Source organism: Aquarana catesbeiana, linkage group LG01 (genome assembly GCF_042186555.1).
Source record: "Aquarana catesbeiana isolate 2022-GZ linkage group LG01, ASM4218655v1, whole genome shotgun sequence".
Taxonomy (NCBI): Eukaryota; Metazoa; Chordata; class Amphibia; order Anura; family Ranidae; genus Aquarana; species Aquarana catesbeiana.
In genome coordinates, this window is record NC_133324.1 from 621461852 (window position 1) to 621477578 (window position 15727).

The window sequence follows — 15727 nt, forward strand, 5'->3', positions numbered from 1 at the left end:
CTTGCCAGCGCATGCCCCTTTCACTTTATTGGTGGACTACAAGTGCAATATCTCCTAAACGGCGCACTTTTAGGAGATATTTCCACTACCTATAGGTAAGCCTTATTCTAGGCTTACCTATAGGTAGAAGTCCCAAAAAAGGGTTTACAACCACTTTAAAGTCAATAACCTGGGAAAAGTACAAATCAGGCAAGTTGCAGAGAAGGCAAAAGTTCATATCTGCATATTTGTTCTGGGTCAGTTATTGAAAGTACTGAAGCAAGAAGATGAACATTATAGCCAGGCAACTAGCAGTTTCAGAAGGGGATATTATTAGTTCCCCCATGCTCCCCAAATTACATATTTACTAAATCTGGGCACCTTACCTTTCCCCAAGGCCCCCTCCCCCCACCTTGACACCCTGGGAGGATTTCTGCACCCTTCATAAAAATTGCGTATACATACTTTTTCCTGGGTGTTTTCGGGTTTGGTCTGGTGATAATATATGTCCTCTTTATTCTCTTGTTCCTCTGGTGGTGGGTAGATCCTAAAAACGGCAGAGACTGTAATGACATGATACTGCTCTCTGCTCCATCTTCTTTTAGTTTAGGGAGAGGGACAAAGCTTCAATGATCTGGGCTTACAGTAAATTGGTTGAATGACGCTGAGCATCATTCAACCTGGAAGAGGTCAAGCACAACATTGTTGGATCAATCTGTGAAGGACAGGTCCAGAGAACAGGCGAGTATGGCAAAGGGAAAGCCAGAAAATTGTGTCTTGGAGCCATTTTTACATTGCATAATCATTCTGTTCAGTTCCACCAAACTTTAAATTAATTACCTTGGTTTTAATGAACCATTTTAATTTATAATTTCTGTAAACCAATTGTAATTTTACTAAAAAGGGTCCATGGTATTTCTATGCAAATTATCACTTTAACATTATTGATATTGTATTCGGAATTAGAAATATTCAATGCAGAATCTTTGTTTACCATTGCCCAGTCAATTTCACTTACAGCCACTCGAAGATAGACCAGTACAGGCCTAGCCAGGCCACTTTATATATAGTGCTTTGCATTCCAGTAACAAAGTAAAATGTATTTCTATTTGGCTAGGCTGGTGCCAATGCCATTCCATATAAGCAATCACTTTGCATATACCATCCTAAAATAACAAACTTTTAACTGAAATGACATAATGATGGTGGCTTCAGCTGCACATCTTAACCTGCCAAATACAAACTCCTGCTGCTTTATTGGAGATTTTTCCTGCCAATATTAGATGGTATTTTTATTGCTATTAATTATATGGATATTCATATTTTTACAAGGATTAATTATATGACAGCTTACCTTTTTTATTAGAATTTTTACATGGATTCCCGTATTGGCTAAAGTGAACCTGGTAACTGTTTGGAATATTGTTTTTGCAGACTTTTATTTTACAGTTCACATGTAAGTGGTACAGCACATCCATGCTTTTAATACTCAAGGGTACCTGGCGGCACTTATTGAACTATTCTCTGCTTTCTAGACTAGCACCTAGTAAAGGCTGTAGAAGCCTGGACATAAGACCACACAAATTGGAAGAAATAGTGTTTTGTTTGTTCCAAACAGTCTTGCATTACAACATAGACAGAGAAAAAATATTAAAATACACATTTAACTTTAAAGAGACTCTGCCTCCAGTTGTACCCTGACAATCTGTATCTGGTGTACTTACAAAAGTGTTGTCTGCTACAACGGTTTCCTATATATATATATATATGAGACTTGCAGACTGCCCTCTTGACTCTTTTGCCATCAGAATGTCTTTGCTCTAATCTCCCAAGATTGGTACAGAAAGATAGGGCATAGTAAGCCTGCATTCACTGTTTACTATGCCGGGTCTTTCAGTGATGATCTTGGGAGACTTAAGGACTTGCAACAAAAAACTATGATGATATAGGAGTAATTTTTCTAACTTGCTCAATTAATACCAAACACGTCAAAAATGGTAACACGTTTAAAATGGTATAATAAGACCTTCTATGTATAGTCTTTCGGAGAAATACCAAGAAAGTTTTAATACCTGTTTATTATATTTTCTTGATTGTTCATAAATATAGGTGTAATATTCTGATCTGTATTCATATGATTATGTATATACTGTATGTTCAAATAATCACATTGAGAAGGTATACAAGGTGGCAATATACCTAATTGGATTTATTTCCAAATTCATAACTTTATCAGAAACCATAAAAAATATACATGATTTCTTTAGGAGTCTTATTGAGTCTGAAAATATCTGTGATCAAGGCACTAGTTTTACACATTCCATCTCATATACTTATAGCCTATACTATGATATTAAACATAGAGACTCAGAAAATATAGGAATTTATTGGAAGTTGCTCTATAGGTAACATTTTCTCAAAAACAATGGAAAGAGCTTGCACTTTAGCACATAAATGCTCTATCAGCACTTGACTACAAGAAGCTTATTATACATTTCTAACCCAGTGGTATTCTACTTAATGCTGGAGATATCAGCAAGAACATAGCTCCATATTTGGTAGACTTGCCTGATGATCGTACCATTTTGGAGCCGTATGAAAGAATTGATTTTCACAATCTCAAAAACGAATATAGATTGGATACCAGAATGCTGATCATTACATATTTCTGATATACCACTACAATGCTAAAAAAAAAATAACCATCTTCTCAATTCAGCCAAAATGTTGATTCCTTTACAGTGGAAATCAAGTTCAATCTCCTCAGTAAAAGATTGGTTGTACAAAATTGATCCTATATGTGCCATAGAAGAAACTAGAGCCTTGTCTTCAGACACTTTATTTCAGTTTCTCACACTTTGGCTAAACTGGTAGCTATCTTTCTCCTATCTTTATTTCATTTCCCTACTCCCTACTTCTTACTAGCATCCTTCTAATTTTCTCTTTTATTTTATTTTGTAAAACATGTAATTCATAATACTTCCAATTTGATGCTTTTTCCTACATACAGAATTAAAGTAATTGTAAAGTCATGGTTTTTTTTTTTCTACAAAAATAACAAACATGTTATACTTACCTGCTCTGTGTAGTGGTTTTGCACAGGGAAGCCCAGATCCCCATCTTCTGGTGCCCCTCTTCTGTGCTCCTGGCTCCTCCCTCCTGTTGAGTGGCCCCACAGCAAGAAGCTTGCTATGGGGGCACCCGAGCCGAGTCACAGCTCCCTGTGTCTAGTCAGGCACGGAGCCGTGGCCTGGCCCCGTCCCTCTCTTTCCTGATTGGCTAACTGACTTTATATGACAGCAGCGGGAGCTGCTGCTGTGTCAGCCAATCAGGAGGGAGAGTCTTGGATGGCTGAGGCACTCGTGGACATCGCTTGACAGGGATGGGGCTTAGGTAAGTATTAGGGGGGCTGAGGGGGCCTGCTTCACACTGAAGGATTTTTATCTTAATGCATAGAATGCATTAAGATAAAAAACCTTCTGCCTTTCCAATCAATTTAAAGATGAGGAATAAGAACACAGTACCAACTTTAAGTAAATGAGCTCTTTATTGTGGCGACTGTATATTGAAAACAAGGCGGGTTGTACAGATTATGTGTTTTTGTTATCATTACATAAATGCATTAGACATAAAGATTTATGACTATTATTTCTGCTATCATATCGTTACATACCATATCCATATGTAATCTTTTGTTTGATGTCCACATCTTCTGTATTGATTTAGAATGTATTATTTGAACATGTTTTGCATCAGTTGTTTTTTCTTTGATAAATTCAATAAATTTCATTTGAAACAAATAATCACACTGAACTATTTTGTTATGTTCTTTTCTAGTGGTGCTACAAAGGTCACTGTATGTGGAGAACCACTAACCAAGTCAAACAAGATGGCAACTGGGGGGCATGGTCAAAATTTGGATCCTGTTCAAGAACTTGTGGTATTGGTGTCCGTTTTAGAACACGTCAATGCAATAGTCCAATGTAAGGGTATATGTGCATTTAAACCTTTTTACAAGTTTTCTAGGGCTAATTCTTTAGTTTACTGTTTCTCCTTATAGGGTAGCATTTCCTATTAATTACACATGACCCTGGAGTTCAATATTGTCAGAGTCTCTGTCAAATTTAAACTTTAACATCAACATAGTTTGGAGCTTGCCTTTTTTTTTGTATCATACTCTTTCATTACACTTGACTCCTGTATTCAATTATGTGAGGGTCTCTGTCACATATAAACCATAACATCAGCATGTTTTCTAAGGATGCTTCTATAGTTTACATTTTCTCTTTTTTTTTTAATTCCCATTGGTTTCACCTAATAATGTCCAATTATGGAATGGTTTCTAGAAAGATGAACAAAAATTTGCCCAAAAGACCTGATTTTACTATCATTTCCATAATGTGACATCTTTACCCATTTTAACTACCTGATGCAGAGGTTAGCAACTAGTCAATCATGACCTACCTGTCGATCATGGACATGGTGGGGATTATTAATAAAGTGATAGTAAGAACTAGTACAATTTAGGTTAAAACTTTGCTTAACTTGTCCTCATGCCCACTCTGTCCACTGTGTGTAAATGTGTTCTGTGTAAATACCTTTTCTTTTTATCAGCTTCAGCTTCACATATAAACAAAGCCAAGGATAAATCCAAGGAAAAAAAACAAGCTTACATACCGACCAGCCCACTGACAGAGGAATCAACCTGTCTAATAGCATGCGTTAAAAACAGGGTTTTAGTCTGCACACATTTGCAAATGCATGCGTAAGCTACAGAGCCTCGCCAAGGCACCCTGGTATCTGTAGTTCCTATCATTAATTGAGTGACTCCACAGTGGAAGCGCATGCATTCTGATGGATAGGTGGAGGGCAGATGGTCTGAAGGTGCAGGATCACACTGAATGGCCAGTTATAGGTAGGGGCAGTGGCCCCCTTTTTTGTTCAGCTTCACATAACCTGTAAGCCGCGACTCCCTTGTGTCAGCGAGTGGCTCAACAATGGGACTGAATTTCCAGAATCATGATATCACCCCCTGGCTTACATTGCCCCTCCATTTTTACTGCTCCCTCCTATCCACTGCATTGACACAGGGGAGCCAGAGCTTACAGATCACATGATTGATTTACCACCAGAGAATATTGGTAAAACTCACATTCACTGTACCCTTTTGTGTTGTTTGTGTTTCATCTACTTTACTCTTGCTAATCCTATCCCATCTGAATTAATCAGTTTCACCTCTTCCTCTGGTCCCTCTCGATAAATACAGTTTATTCAGTTTGCAAGCACAAGCAATTTTAATTGCAGTGTAATTAACCAATAAATTATTACACATTATAAGCTATTAATTATTATAAAGATGATTACATCTTTTTGCAGACATTGAAGTCAGAAGTGTATAATTAAATGATTGCAGTACTGAAACTGGGATCTGGGATCTCCAGCTATCCGATATGGACCGTTTACTACAGCAGAATGAAAAAATAAATGTGGCTGCCACATTTCCATAGGCTTTTATGTGCACAATTCTCATTAAGTGCATACATTATCAAACAGTTTTACAAACATATTGGGACTGATTTACTAAAACAAAAGAAAAAGAACAGAAATAAACCATGAAGGAACACTTAGATCGTAAGCCAGCATATGTGCAAACGTTAATGCATCACTGAACTTATTTAGCTGATTGTACAGAAATATTCAATGCGTAATGTGGGGTCCTAGATCTCCAAGCACATCGATCATCCAAATAATGTTGCCTTTTCCCTATGTTCCTGAAGGGTAAATCACAGAATGTCTATTGTAATATTTTGCTGAAAATAAACAAATTGGTAAAACAAAGAAACTAACGTGAGGGGCTTTCCAAACAATGAAATGAGCATGTGTCAAATTAAAAGGCATGTCTAAAATTTATTACACTATTCTATCATAGGAAAAAGGCAGGATATATATATATATATATATATATATATATATATATATATATATATATATATATATATATATATATATATATATATATATATAATGTGTGTGTGTTTTTCACAGGAATCTCTATTCTAAGTGCCATCGTTAGCCTCCTTCTGAAAATATTATTTACCTGACTGTCTCTGATTCAGTACTTTTACATTTACAATAATCAAGAACAAGCAGCCAGTGAACTTAGAGTAAAGTAAAAACTTCTTACATGCATACCTGCTCCAGGTCAGCAACCCAGAAGGCATTGGACCTGGAGGATTAAAATGATAACTAGAATTTTCAGAAGGAGAGGCTCTAAAAGCATAAGCATGTCTTAATTGCCAATAATTCTCCAAAAAAATGTTAAAAACAGTCGGATGTAATTTAGAAAAGGATCGACTTTTGGATAAAGTGGCAATTTCCCTAATATTAATGTAATTGTTGCTTGGAAATATTTCAAGAAAATTATTTACAGAAAAATGTTGCTACATTCTTTACTTTTATAATTGTTATTGTTGTTACACAATTTATCTCTGATCATGTTCTTTGTTTTTCTTAGGCCAGTGAATGGCGGCCAAGACTGCGTTGGATTAAACTATGAGTATCAGTTGTGTAACACTGAAGAATGTCCTAAGCACTTTGAAGACTTCAGAGCACAGCAATGTCAGCAGAAGAACTCCCACTTTGAATTTCAGAATTTAAAACATCATTGGCTGCCCTACGAGCATCCTGATAGTAAGTAAATATGTTTCATTTTTATATAAACATTAGAATGCATTAACAGTGTTATCTGTATTCATTGTGGAAAAAATACTTGACATTTGAAAAAAAAAAATATTTCAGCTCAGGAGCAGCTCAGCTTTTCTGAATGTCCCACACTGGTCCAATAGGGAGGCATATTGCACAGTGGAAGGGGATCTGGCAAGTGAGGGCACAGGTGTTGTTACAGCCCTGGTTATTGGCAGAGGAAAGTGCCTCAATGCATGCTGGGATACTGTGTAAATGCCAAGGGCACATGTGCTCGGGGTCTTTCAACTGGAAAGCGGGATCCCAGAGGGAGGGGGCGGCTGCCCTTCCTCCAGTAGAAATTGTCATGCGGCCTTGGGTAGTCGACCTAAGGGCCTGAAGTCAGAGAGGAGCAGAGCCCCGAGGTCCTGCAGAGCTGACTGGAAGGGGGACACTAGCAAGGATCTGATTCTGCCTACAGTGAGTACAGATCTGCGTCTTGTCCTGCGAGGGTCATCCCTTCAGCTAGAAGAGTCAGTGGACAGGTGTCAGTCAAGGGAATTCTACAGAGTGTCCTGAAAATAAAGTAGCTGCCCTTCCTCTTGTAGAAATTGTCATGCGGCCTTGGGTAGTCGACCTAAGGGCCTGAAGTCAGAGAGGTGCTGAGCCCAGAGGTCCTGCAGAGCTGACTGGAAGGGGGACACTAACAAGGATCTGATTCTGCCTACAGTGGGTACAGATCTGCGTCTTGTCCTGCGAGGGTCATCCCTTCAGCTAGAAGAGTCAGTGGACGGGTGTCAGTCAAGGGAATGCTACAGAGTGTCCTGAAAATAAAGTAGTTTCATCAAGTCTGCTGCTAGTGAGAGCAAGAAGACTTCATTCCTCCATACATGTGGCAGTATGGCTAAAGCAGTGTGTCTGCTTCCACAAATCTTCTAGTAAGGCCAAGTGAGAGTTGTCCTTATCTACTTTGAATAGTTCAAGTTGGAGTATCCCACTAATCCCTTCTCCCATCCAAGTTCCAAAATACCCCTTAGCAACTGGCTGCAGGTAATCAGAGGGAGGCCTAAGAAGTCAACACACAGCAAGCCATACGGGGACAGTACTACAATCAAAATCAATGAGTCCGCCCACAAATATAAATTAATACCTGATCCTTTGAGGAGACTACCTCGCACAAAATAAACAAAAAGTGCGAGGTCTCTCTAAAATTCCATGATAGAGCCCTAATCTGAGCATGCAGTTTGTTGATTGGCCAGGAAAGGATGGGGAGGAGCATGTACACCCCCCACCTCCACAATCATACCAGGTCACATGCCCTAGCAAATCACCTTGTCCCCATGTTGATGAGGACAAGGACCTCTTCTCACAACCCTGGCTCCAGTTGTTGTGGGGGTCTGTGGGGGGGGGGGTTATCAGAATCTGGATGTCCCCTTTACTAATAAGGGGCCCCCCAGTTACTCAAAAAGAATTATAACCTAAAGACACCTAAAACTTTATTAGTAAAATAAAAATCCCCCTCAAACTGTGGTCCTTCAACTGTTGCAGAATTACAAGTCTCATGATGCATTGCAAGCCGCTGACACTTACAAGCATGACGTGATGGGATTTGTAGTTCCACAACAGATGGAAGGCCACAGGATTGAGCACCCTTGCTGTAAATCCATTAACAATCACAAAGCCTGCTGACTTGCCCAAAAAAACCAAAAAAAACCTGATGATCCAGTGCACACAACCAATCCAAACGGTACTCATAGCCAAAGGCCAGCTCCCTGAGCTGTAATTAGCTATATGATGGTGACATCATTGCCAGTGGCCGTATCTGTGAAGTGATATCACTACTATTCCCACCCCTTTGTTTAAGTGGCAAGGATTCTCAGTGATGTCAGTGATTACTAGGGACACAGCTGGCGCAAGCACCCGCAACTTGCATAAGAACCAAAGAAAATGGGAAACTGTCATTTATATAATAGGGGGCCAAATGGGTAAAAGTGCAGGAGTTTTGGCTCATCCTTAATCAACATAAGGTTGTTTAAATATACCATAGACTTTGGTGTAAAAGTGTTACATACAGTATAAGAACTACATGGATTCGTCACCCACATTGGAAATAGCACAGCGTTCATGACTTTTGCCATTATGAAAGAAATGTTGTGCAAATTCTTTATTGCATTGCCCCGAGTATTTTATCAGCATAAGGTTAATATGCAGAGTAGCAACTATCAGTCCTCAGGTGACATCAAAGCGATAACTTCCAGGGCCTTCTATAATAAATTGTTACACTAAATCTGGAGGCAAATATAAAACGTTTGTAGGTAAATCAGCATATTTATGATAATTTTAGACTGAATATTTAATAATGGGTTATCAGACAGTAGTTCAAATCCCTGGTGTTCTCTATATTGTGCAAAGGATTATGTTTATGATTATGAGGATTAGCAAATATACTTGCAACTTTGTGCAGCTATTTTAATTTGCTTCTGGCAGACTGTAAGCAAGTAGTCAAGTTTGAAGTTCTGATTGCATGAACCTTTGCTACTTTGTCTACTTAAAAAAAACATCAGATATTTTAAAGTTCTCTACTAAAATCATTAACATTACACACTGTTAACAAGTGTCTTAATGCTATTTTAACCACTTGACCTCAGGAAGGTTTACCCCCTTCATGACCAGGCCATTTTTTGTGATAAGTCACTACCTTTATTTAACTGACAATCGCGCGGTCATGCAACACTGTACCCAAATAAACTTTGTATCATTTTTTTCCCCACAAATAGAGCTTTCTTTTGGTGGTATTTTGATCACCACTGCATTTTTTATTTTATGCCCTATAAACAAAAATAAAACCCGACAATTAAAAAAAACAACGATATTTTTAACTTTCTGCTATAAAACATAGCTAAAAAAAAAAATTGAAAAAAATTAAATTTCTTTATAAATTTAGGCCAAAATGTATTCTGCTACATATTTTTAGAAAAAAAAATCCCAATAAGTGTATATTATTTTTTTATACTAGTAATAGTGGCGATCAGCAACTTATAGCGGGACTGCGATATTACAGCATACAATCAATTACACTAACTCACACTTTTGACACTTTGTGGGAACCAGTGACACTAATACAGTGATCAGTGCTAAAAATATACACTGTCACTGTACTAATTACACCGGTTGGGAAGGGGTTAGACATTAGGGCAATCAGAGGGTCAACTGCGTGCCTAGCCAGTGTTTTACTGTACTATGTGAGCTGATTTTACTCAGGCAAGTGATGGATTTTATTCCCTGCTTTGCAGGAACGCAAAATCCATCACTTCCCCCCTGTCAGAATAGAGATCTGCCTTGTTTACTTAGGCAAAGCACTGTTCTGTGTCTTTGTCTGGTGATTGGTGGGTGCCGGCAGACATCCAGTACTCGTCACCCACAGAATGGCTTCTGCTGTAATGAATCACATTAGAAGTGGCCCGCTGGCAGCGTGCACACACTGATTCTGCACAGGAGGGCCATGAAATCTGATATAGGGCGGTCCTTAAAGCGGAGGTAAACCCATTGATTTAACAGTTTAAAAAAACAGTTACATTCCCGGCACGGTCAAAAAATGTAACTGTCACATTGGTTGTGCTCTCAACCAAACTGTCAAACCATCCAGTAGCTGATGTCATAACTGATCACATGTGCCAGCATCATGCCAGTTGAAGATTAACCGCTTCTTGTCCGCCGTACGCCAAATGACATCCTCAGCTTTCAGCAGGGATATCTGAATGACGCCTGTAGATACAGGTGTCATTCAGATATTGTCTTTTAGAGCCGGCGATTCTGTGCACCATAAGAATGATCATAGAAGCTGTTCCACCGCTTGATCATTCTTACGGGAGGCGAGAGGGAACGTCCCCCCCTCTGCCTACCGGTGCTTCTGCCGACTCACCGCTATGATCGGTGAGTTGGAGAACAGATCCGCTGGCCCCTGAAGTTCATCATAGAGATCTCTGGTGGACCAGATGGTCGCCGGAGTCTCTATGATCGTCAGAGGCCAGGCGTGATGTCATAGCATCGCGCCCGGCCTCTGCATTCAAACGAATGGCGCCGATTCCGCTGGGAAGCCAGGATCATTTTTTTTTTTAAATTTCAGGCTTCCCAGCCTAAAGAGTGTTTTTGACCCCACATCTCACTGTAAAGAGGTCCGATCATGCCATATTCCTATTACAAGGGATGTTTACATTCCTTGTAATAGGAATAAAAGTGATCAAAATTTTTTTGGGGGAAAAAAAGTGTCAAGCTAAAATAAATAAAGTAAAATTAACAATAAAAATTTTTTTTTTTTTAAAGCGCCCCTGTCCCCGTGAGCTCGCACGCAGAAGCGAACGCATGCGTAAGTCCCGCCCACATATGAAAGCGGTGTTCAAACCACACATGTGAGGTATCGCCGCGAACGTTAGAGCGAGAGAAATAATTCTGGTCCTAGACCTCCTCTATAACTCAAAACATATAACCAGTAAAAATTTTTAAAGTGTCGCCTATGGGGATTTTTAAGTAGCGAAGTTTGGCGCCATTCCACAAGCGTGTGCAATTTTGAAGCGTGACATGTTAGGGATCTATTTACTCGGCATAACTTCATCTTTCACATTATGCAAAAACATTGGGCTAACTTTACTGTTTTGTTTTTTTTTTAAAGCACAAATCATTCAAAAAATTTCTGCGCAAATACCATGCAAGATAAAAAGTTGTAATGACCACCATTGTATCCTCTAGGGTCTTTGCTAAAAAAAACATATATAATGTTTGGGGGTTCTATGTAATTTTCTAGCAAAAAAATTATGATTTTTACATGTAGGAGAGAAACGTCAGAATTGGCCTGGTAGGCAACAGAGGCTAAGATGGCAGCTTTCTTGGCTGAAAACGATAGGAGGGTTTACTTCGACTTTAAGGATACTTTCACATTCAGACTGCCTGAGTGTTAGAGGTAAAGCGCCACTAGTTTTAGCGGCACTTTACCAGCGCTGAGTGGGCGGAAGTGGGGCACTTTTAACCCCAAAGAAGGAGTTAACAAGGGGTTAAAAGCGCTCGAAAAGCGAAAAAAATCAATGGCAGGGATGGTGGAGGAGCGGTCTATACACCACTCCTGCACTGCCCCAAAAATGCTGCTTGCAGGACTTTTTTTCCCGTCCTGCCAGCGCAGCGCCCCAGTGAGAAAGTACTCAGGCTTTCACACTGGGGTGGCTTGAGATGCGCTTTTCAGGTGCTTTACAGGCAATATTTTTATTGCTAAAACGCTTGAAAAACGCCTTCAATGTGAAAGGGGTGTTACTGGTTAATAAATATAAAGTTTATTTAAAGGTAAAACCTTGTTTTTGCTTTGAACAGTATCAGTGGGTGGGGTTAGATTCTCTGCTTGATGACTTTTTTTTTATTTTGTCCCCATTGAGAATATTCATACCTCTGTATGTTAGAAAGTTTCATAGAAAGCGAGGGCTAATTCAGAGTTGCATCAAAGCAAAAGGCAAAAAAAAATAATTCAAAGGGAACAAACAGTTTGGGGAGATTTCCTCTCATTTCTTGTTGCGTATCCAAAACAAGAAGTAAAGGAAAAATTCAGCAGGAAACAGACCACAAAAGATAATCTGATTTATTATTATTATCACACTCTATCCAAAATGAAAAAAAAAAAGGCTATACACACATTTCTAGATTGTAAGCTCTAAAGAGTAGGGCCCTCTGATTCCTCCTGTATTGATTTGTATTGTAACTGTACTGTCTACCCTAATGTTGTAAAGCGCTGCGCAAACTGTTGGCGCTATATAAATCCTGTATAATAATAATAATAATAATGTATATGAGCAACATTCAACCAGGGACGGGCCCATTAGGGGTTCAGGGGCGCCACCCTCCCATCCATGCGTCTGCCCTAATCTATGTTCTGGTTGTATGGATTCCAATGGGGGGGGGGGGGGGGGTTTAAGCACGTAATTAGAGCCAGAGGCTCTAATTGGCTTCAAAAAAGGGTGGGCTCGAGGTGCAAGCACTGTGCCCAAGCCCACCCAGTTGTGTGACAATAGCGAATGAATATTCGCTATTTTCACACTTAAACTCCTCCCCGCCAATCAGTAAGTGGGTCATGAGACCCGTTTCCTGATTAGCCAAAACGACAAGCGATTCTATTGGACCACGACGAGGAAAGAGGATGAGGGAGGAGAAATGGAGGCCTCCAGAGGAGATGCAGGGGAGGAAGTCGCCGCAACTGGGGAAAGCGCTGGCCGTGGGTAATTGCGGGACACATCGAATGAATGGGGGGGTGCTGCCACTGCATTCAACTATAATAATAGACCAAAAAGTTGAGACCATGAGAGTTGCATGACAGATCTACAGAAATAGTTAAAATAATCTTATAAACATCTAGTAAGTTCAGTTGAGCAGGGAATTTGTCTGAACACTTAAAGTACCATAATATTTGTTTAAACATACCATAGACTTAAAGGGAAAACAAAATTAAGTTGATATAACAAATGGATTATAATTGAAAAATGGAGGGGGGTTAACCTTTTTACATAGCTGAGTTTATCTGATCATCCGTTTATGGGAGTATAACTAAATTATTACTCACTAACTACAAAGTATAACTACATATTATTTGTCTTATTTAGTGAAGTAATGTTTTGCAGAGCCTGGAAACAATCCAACTGTGCCATTTTTCCCATGCTGTTTGAAACTGAGGATTTTATACAGAGTAAAGTAGTATCCTTGGCATTTTTTTTAAGTTTTTTTAACACATTGAGCACAATAAAGTAAATATTCCCCAGCAAGTAAACTGTTTGTTAAAAAACGTACCACAGCACTGGCAGTTTACAATTTTCAATGCAGCTGGCTCCTGCTCTCTCAGTGCTGCTTTCCCGAGCTTCCAGTCTTCACAGGAAATTAGTGAAGGCTAAGTTTAATAAAATAAGACTAAAAGGGGAGTTAAGGAGGAGAGCTTCAATGAAAGTAGGAGCCAGCAGTACAAAGGATCACTTCAGATTAATAGTAAGTGATAGCCCTTGTGCTTAATTTCTTTTAAAGTGATGCTAAAGACTACAATTTTTTTAAACAAAGAAGAGGTGAGACTTATCTGCTCTGTGCAATGAAAGTTGCTATTCTCCTCTTTTTGGCAGTCTGTCAGCTTATCCCACCTCCAGGTGCCTCCTGTAGCAAGCTGGGTACTAAAGTAGGTGCCCATGTATGTATGTACTTCTGAGCCAGGTTGTGTGTGTCTATAGACACCCACAGCACTTGCAAACCACGCCCCCACTCTCTCCTAACATGAGTTTGACTGACAGCAGCAGGAACCTATAGCGCCACTGCCCTCAGTTTCTCCTTTCAAAGCAGGAAGTGAAGCGAATGGTACTGGAGCCGGAGACGGTGCTGAAGTGGTGACATGGATCCAGGTAAGTGTTTAGGGATGGATGTGTAGAACAGGTAGTGGGCTGATTTTTTACCTTAAGGCAGAGAATGGATTAAAGTGAGAAAATTGTTTGACTTTTGTGCCACTTTAAATAAACGTAGGCTTTAAAAATAGATAATATAGTTACCAGCAGTGGCGGCTGGTGTTTTTTTTTTATTTTTTGCGGGGGGAGGTACCACCCCCCGCCCACCTCGAGTACTTACCCCATCGGGTGGCAGGCGGCAGGCTTTGGGCAGCTGGCAGCGTCCTTTTTCCCATCACGGCGGCTTCCGCCGTGCATCTCCTGCCCTCCTCCTAGGCATCCAATAGGATTGCCTGTCCTTTTAGCCAATCAGGTGATGGGTCCGAAAACACTTCCTGATTGGCTGGGAGGAGATTCAGTGTTACAAGTAGTGAATATTTATTTGCTATTGTAACACACCTGGGTGGGCTCGGTTTGCATTCTCTGCGCCCCGAGCCCACCCTATTTTGAAGCCTATTAGAGCCTTTGGCTCTAATTGGGTTCTTCAAACCCCCCCAACAATAAACTTTTCTTACTTGCTTCCTTTTGGTCTGTTAAAGATACCATTGAAAGCTTTTATTATATCAGTTTACTAAGTGTAAAAAAATACCAGTTGAGCAAGTCAGAAATTTGGATCTCTCCTGCTTACACTTTCTGTGGTTTCTCCCAGTTCTTATTATTGGGTACCAATTAGATACTGTTGTGGAGATCAGGAGTCAAAGTGAGATTCAGTAATTTAACAAAAGACAACAGGGCAGGGCTGACACCACTTCTTGTAATTTCAGTCCACAAAAATGTTGCGTGTTGTCAGTCCATAGCAGGAAATTTCCAGATCAACCGGTATTTTTCTGTTCTTGCAGGGTTAAAAATGAAACATATAAATTGGCAGGTAAAGGTTTGATCGATTGTTAGGTTGGAGAATATTATTTAGTTACAGTGGAACCTATGAGTTGCTTTGAATGGGAAAAACACAGGACTGCAATGTATAACTAATGGTAAAACTTTTTTTTTCTTTTGGATAGAGTGGAGATGGATTAGAACACCTGTCAGGTTTTTATTGCTGTCTGAGCCCCTGTTAGGGAATTTCACCTTCTCTATTTGTCCTATCAGTGAAAGTAAAGGAAAATCCCAAATTTTGGGTTGTACTCAGAACAGGGAAGACATCCAATGGTGACACTAGTTCTGGTGACAACCAGCGATTCCCTCACTTTGGAAGGATTTCCATTTGCTTCCTGTTTTGGCCATAGAACAGGAAGTTAATGGAAATTTCCTAAATGGGACAAAATAATAGATGGGAAAAAATAAATAAAAAATGAAAGAATGAAAGAATGTTATAATTCTCCCTTACTCTATTCAAAATAAAATGAATAAAAATTACTATGTAGCTGGGCGGTCCTCAATATGATACAGCACCTCATCCCAAAATTTAATGATTAAATCAGAGAAAAGGGAATATAGGGATTATGACGGCGCCAGGAAGAACACAATATGTTCCAATATTAAAATAAACAATTTTTATTAATACATAACAATTATGAAAAATAAACAATAGAATTACAAAAGCATGGTGTGCATAAATGCTAAAAACATATCTGTAGCGAGCTTCACGTCACTTGGCCTCATAGATGTAACGGCCA

General features: G+C 39.5%; 1 protein-coding gene across 1 annotated transcript in view; it reads left to right on the top strand.

Moving 5' to 3' along the window:
• The window catches only part of ADAMTS3 (ADAM metallopeptidase with thrombospondin type 1 motif 3), a 280263-nt gene that overhangs the window by 177606 nt on the left and 86930 nt on the right, over positions 1–15727 (top strand). The window contains exons 12-13 of the mRNA XM_073600537.1: positions 3817–3962; positions 6494–6669. Of these exons, the coding sequence (XP_073456638.1) occupies positions 3817–3962; positions 6494–6669 (322 nt within the window). The remainder of the gene's footprint in view (positions 1–3816; positions 3963–6493; positions 6670–15727) is intronic.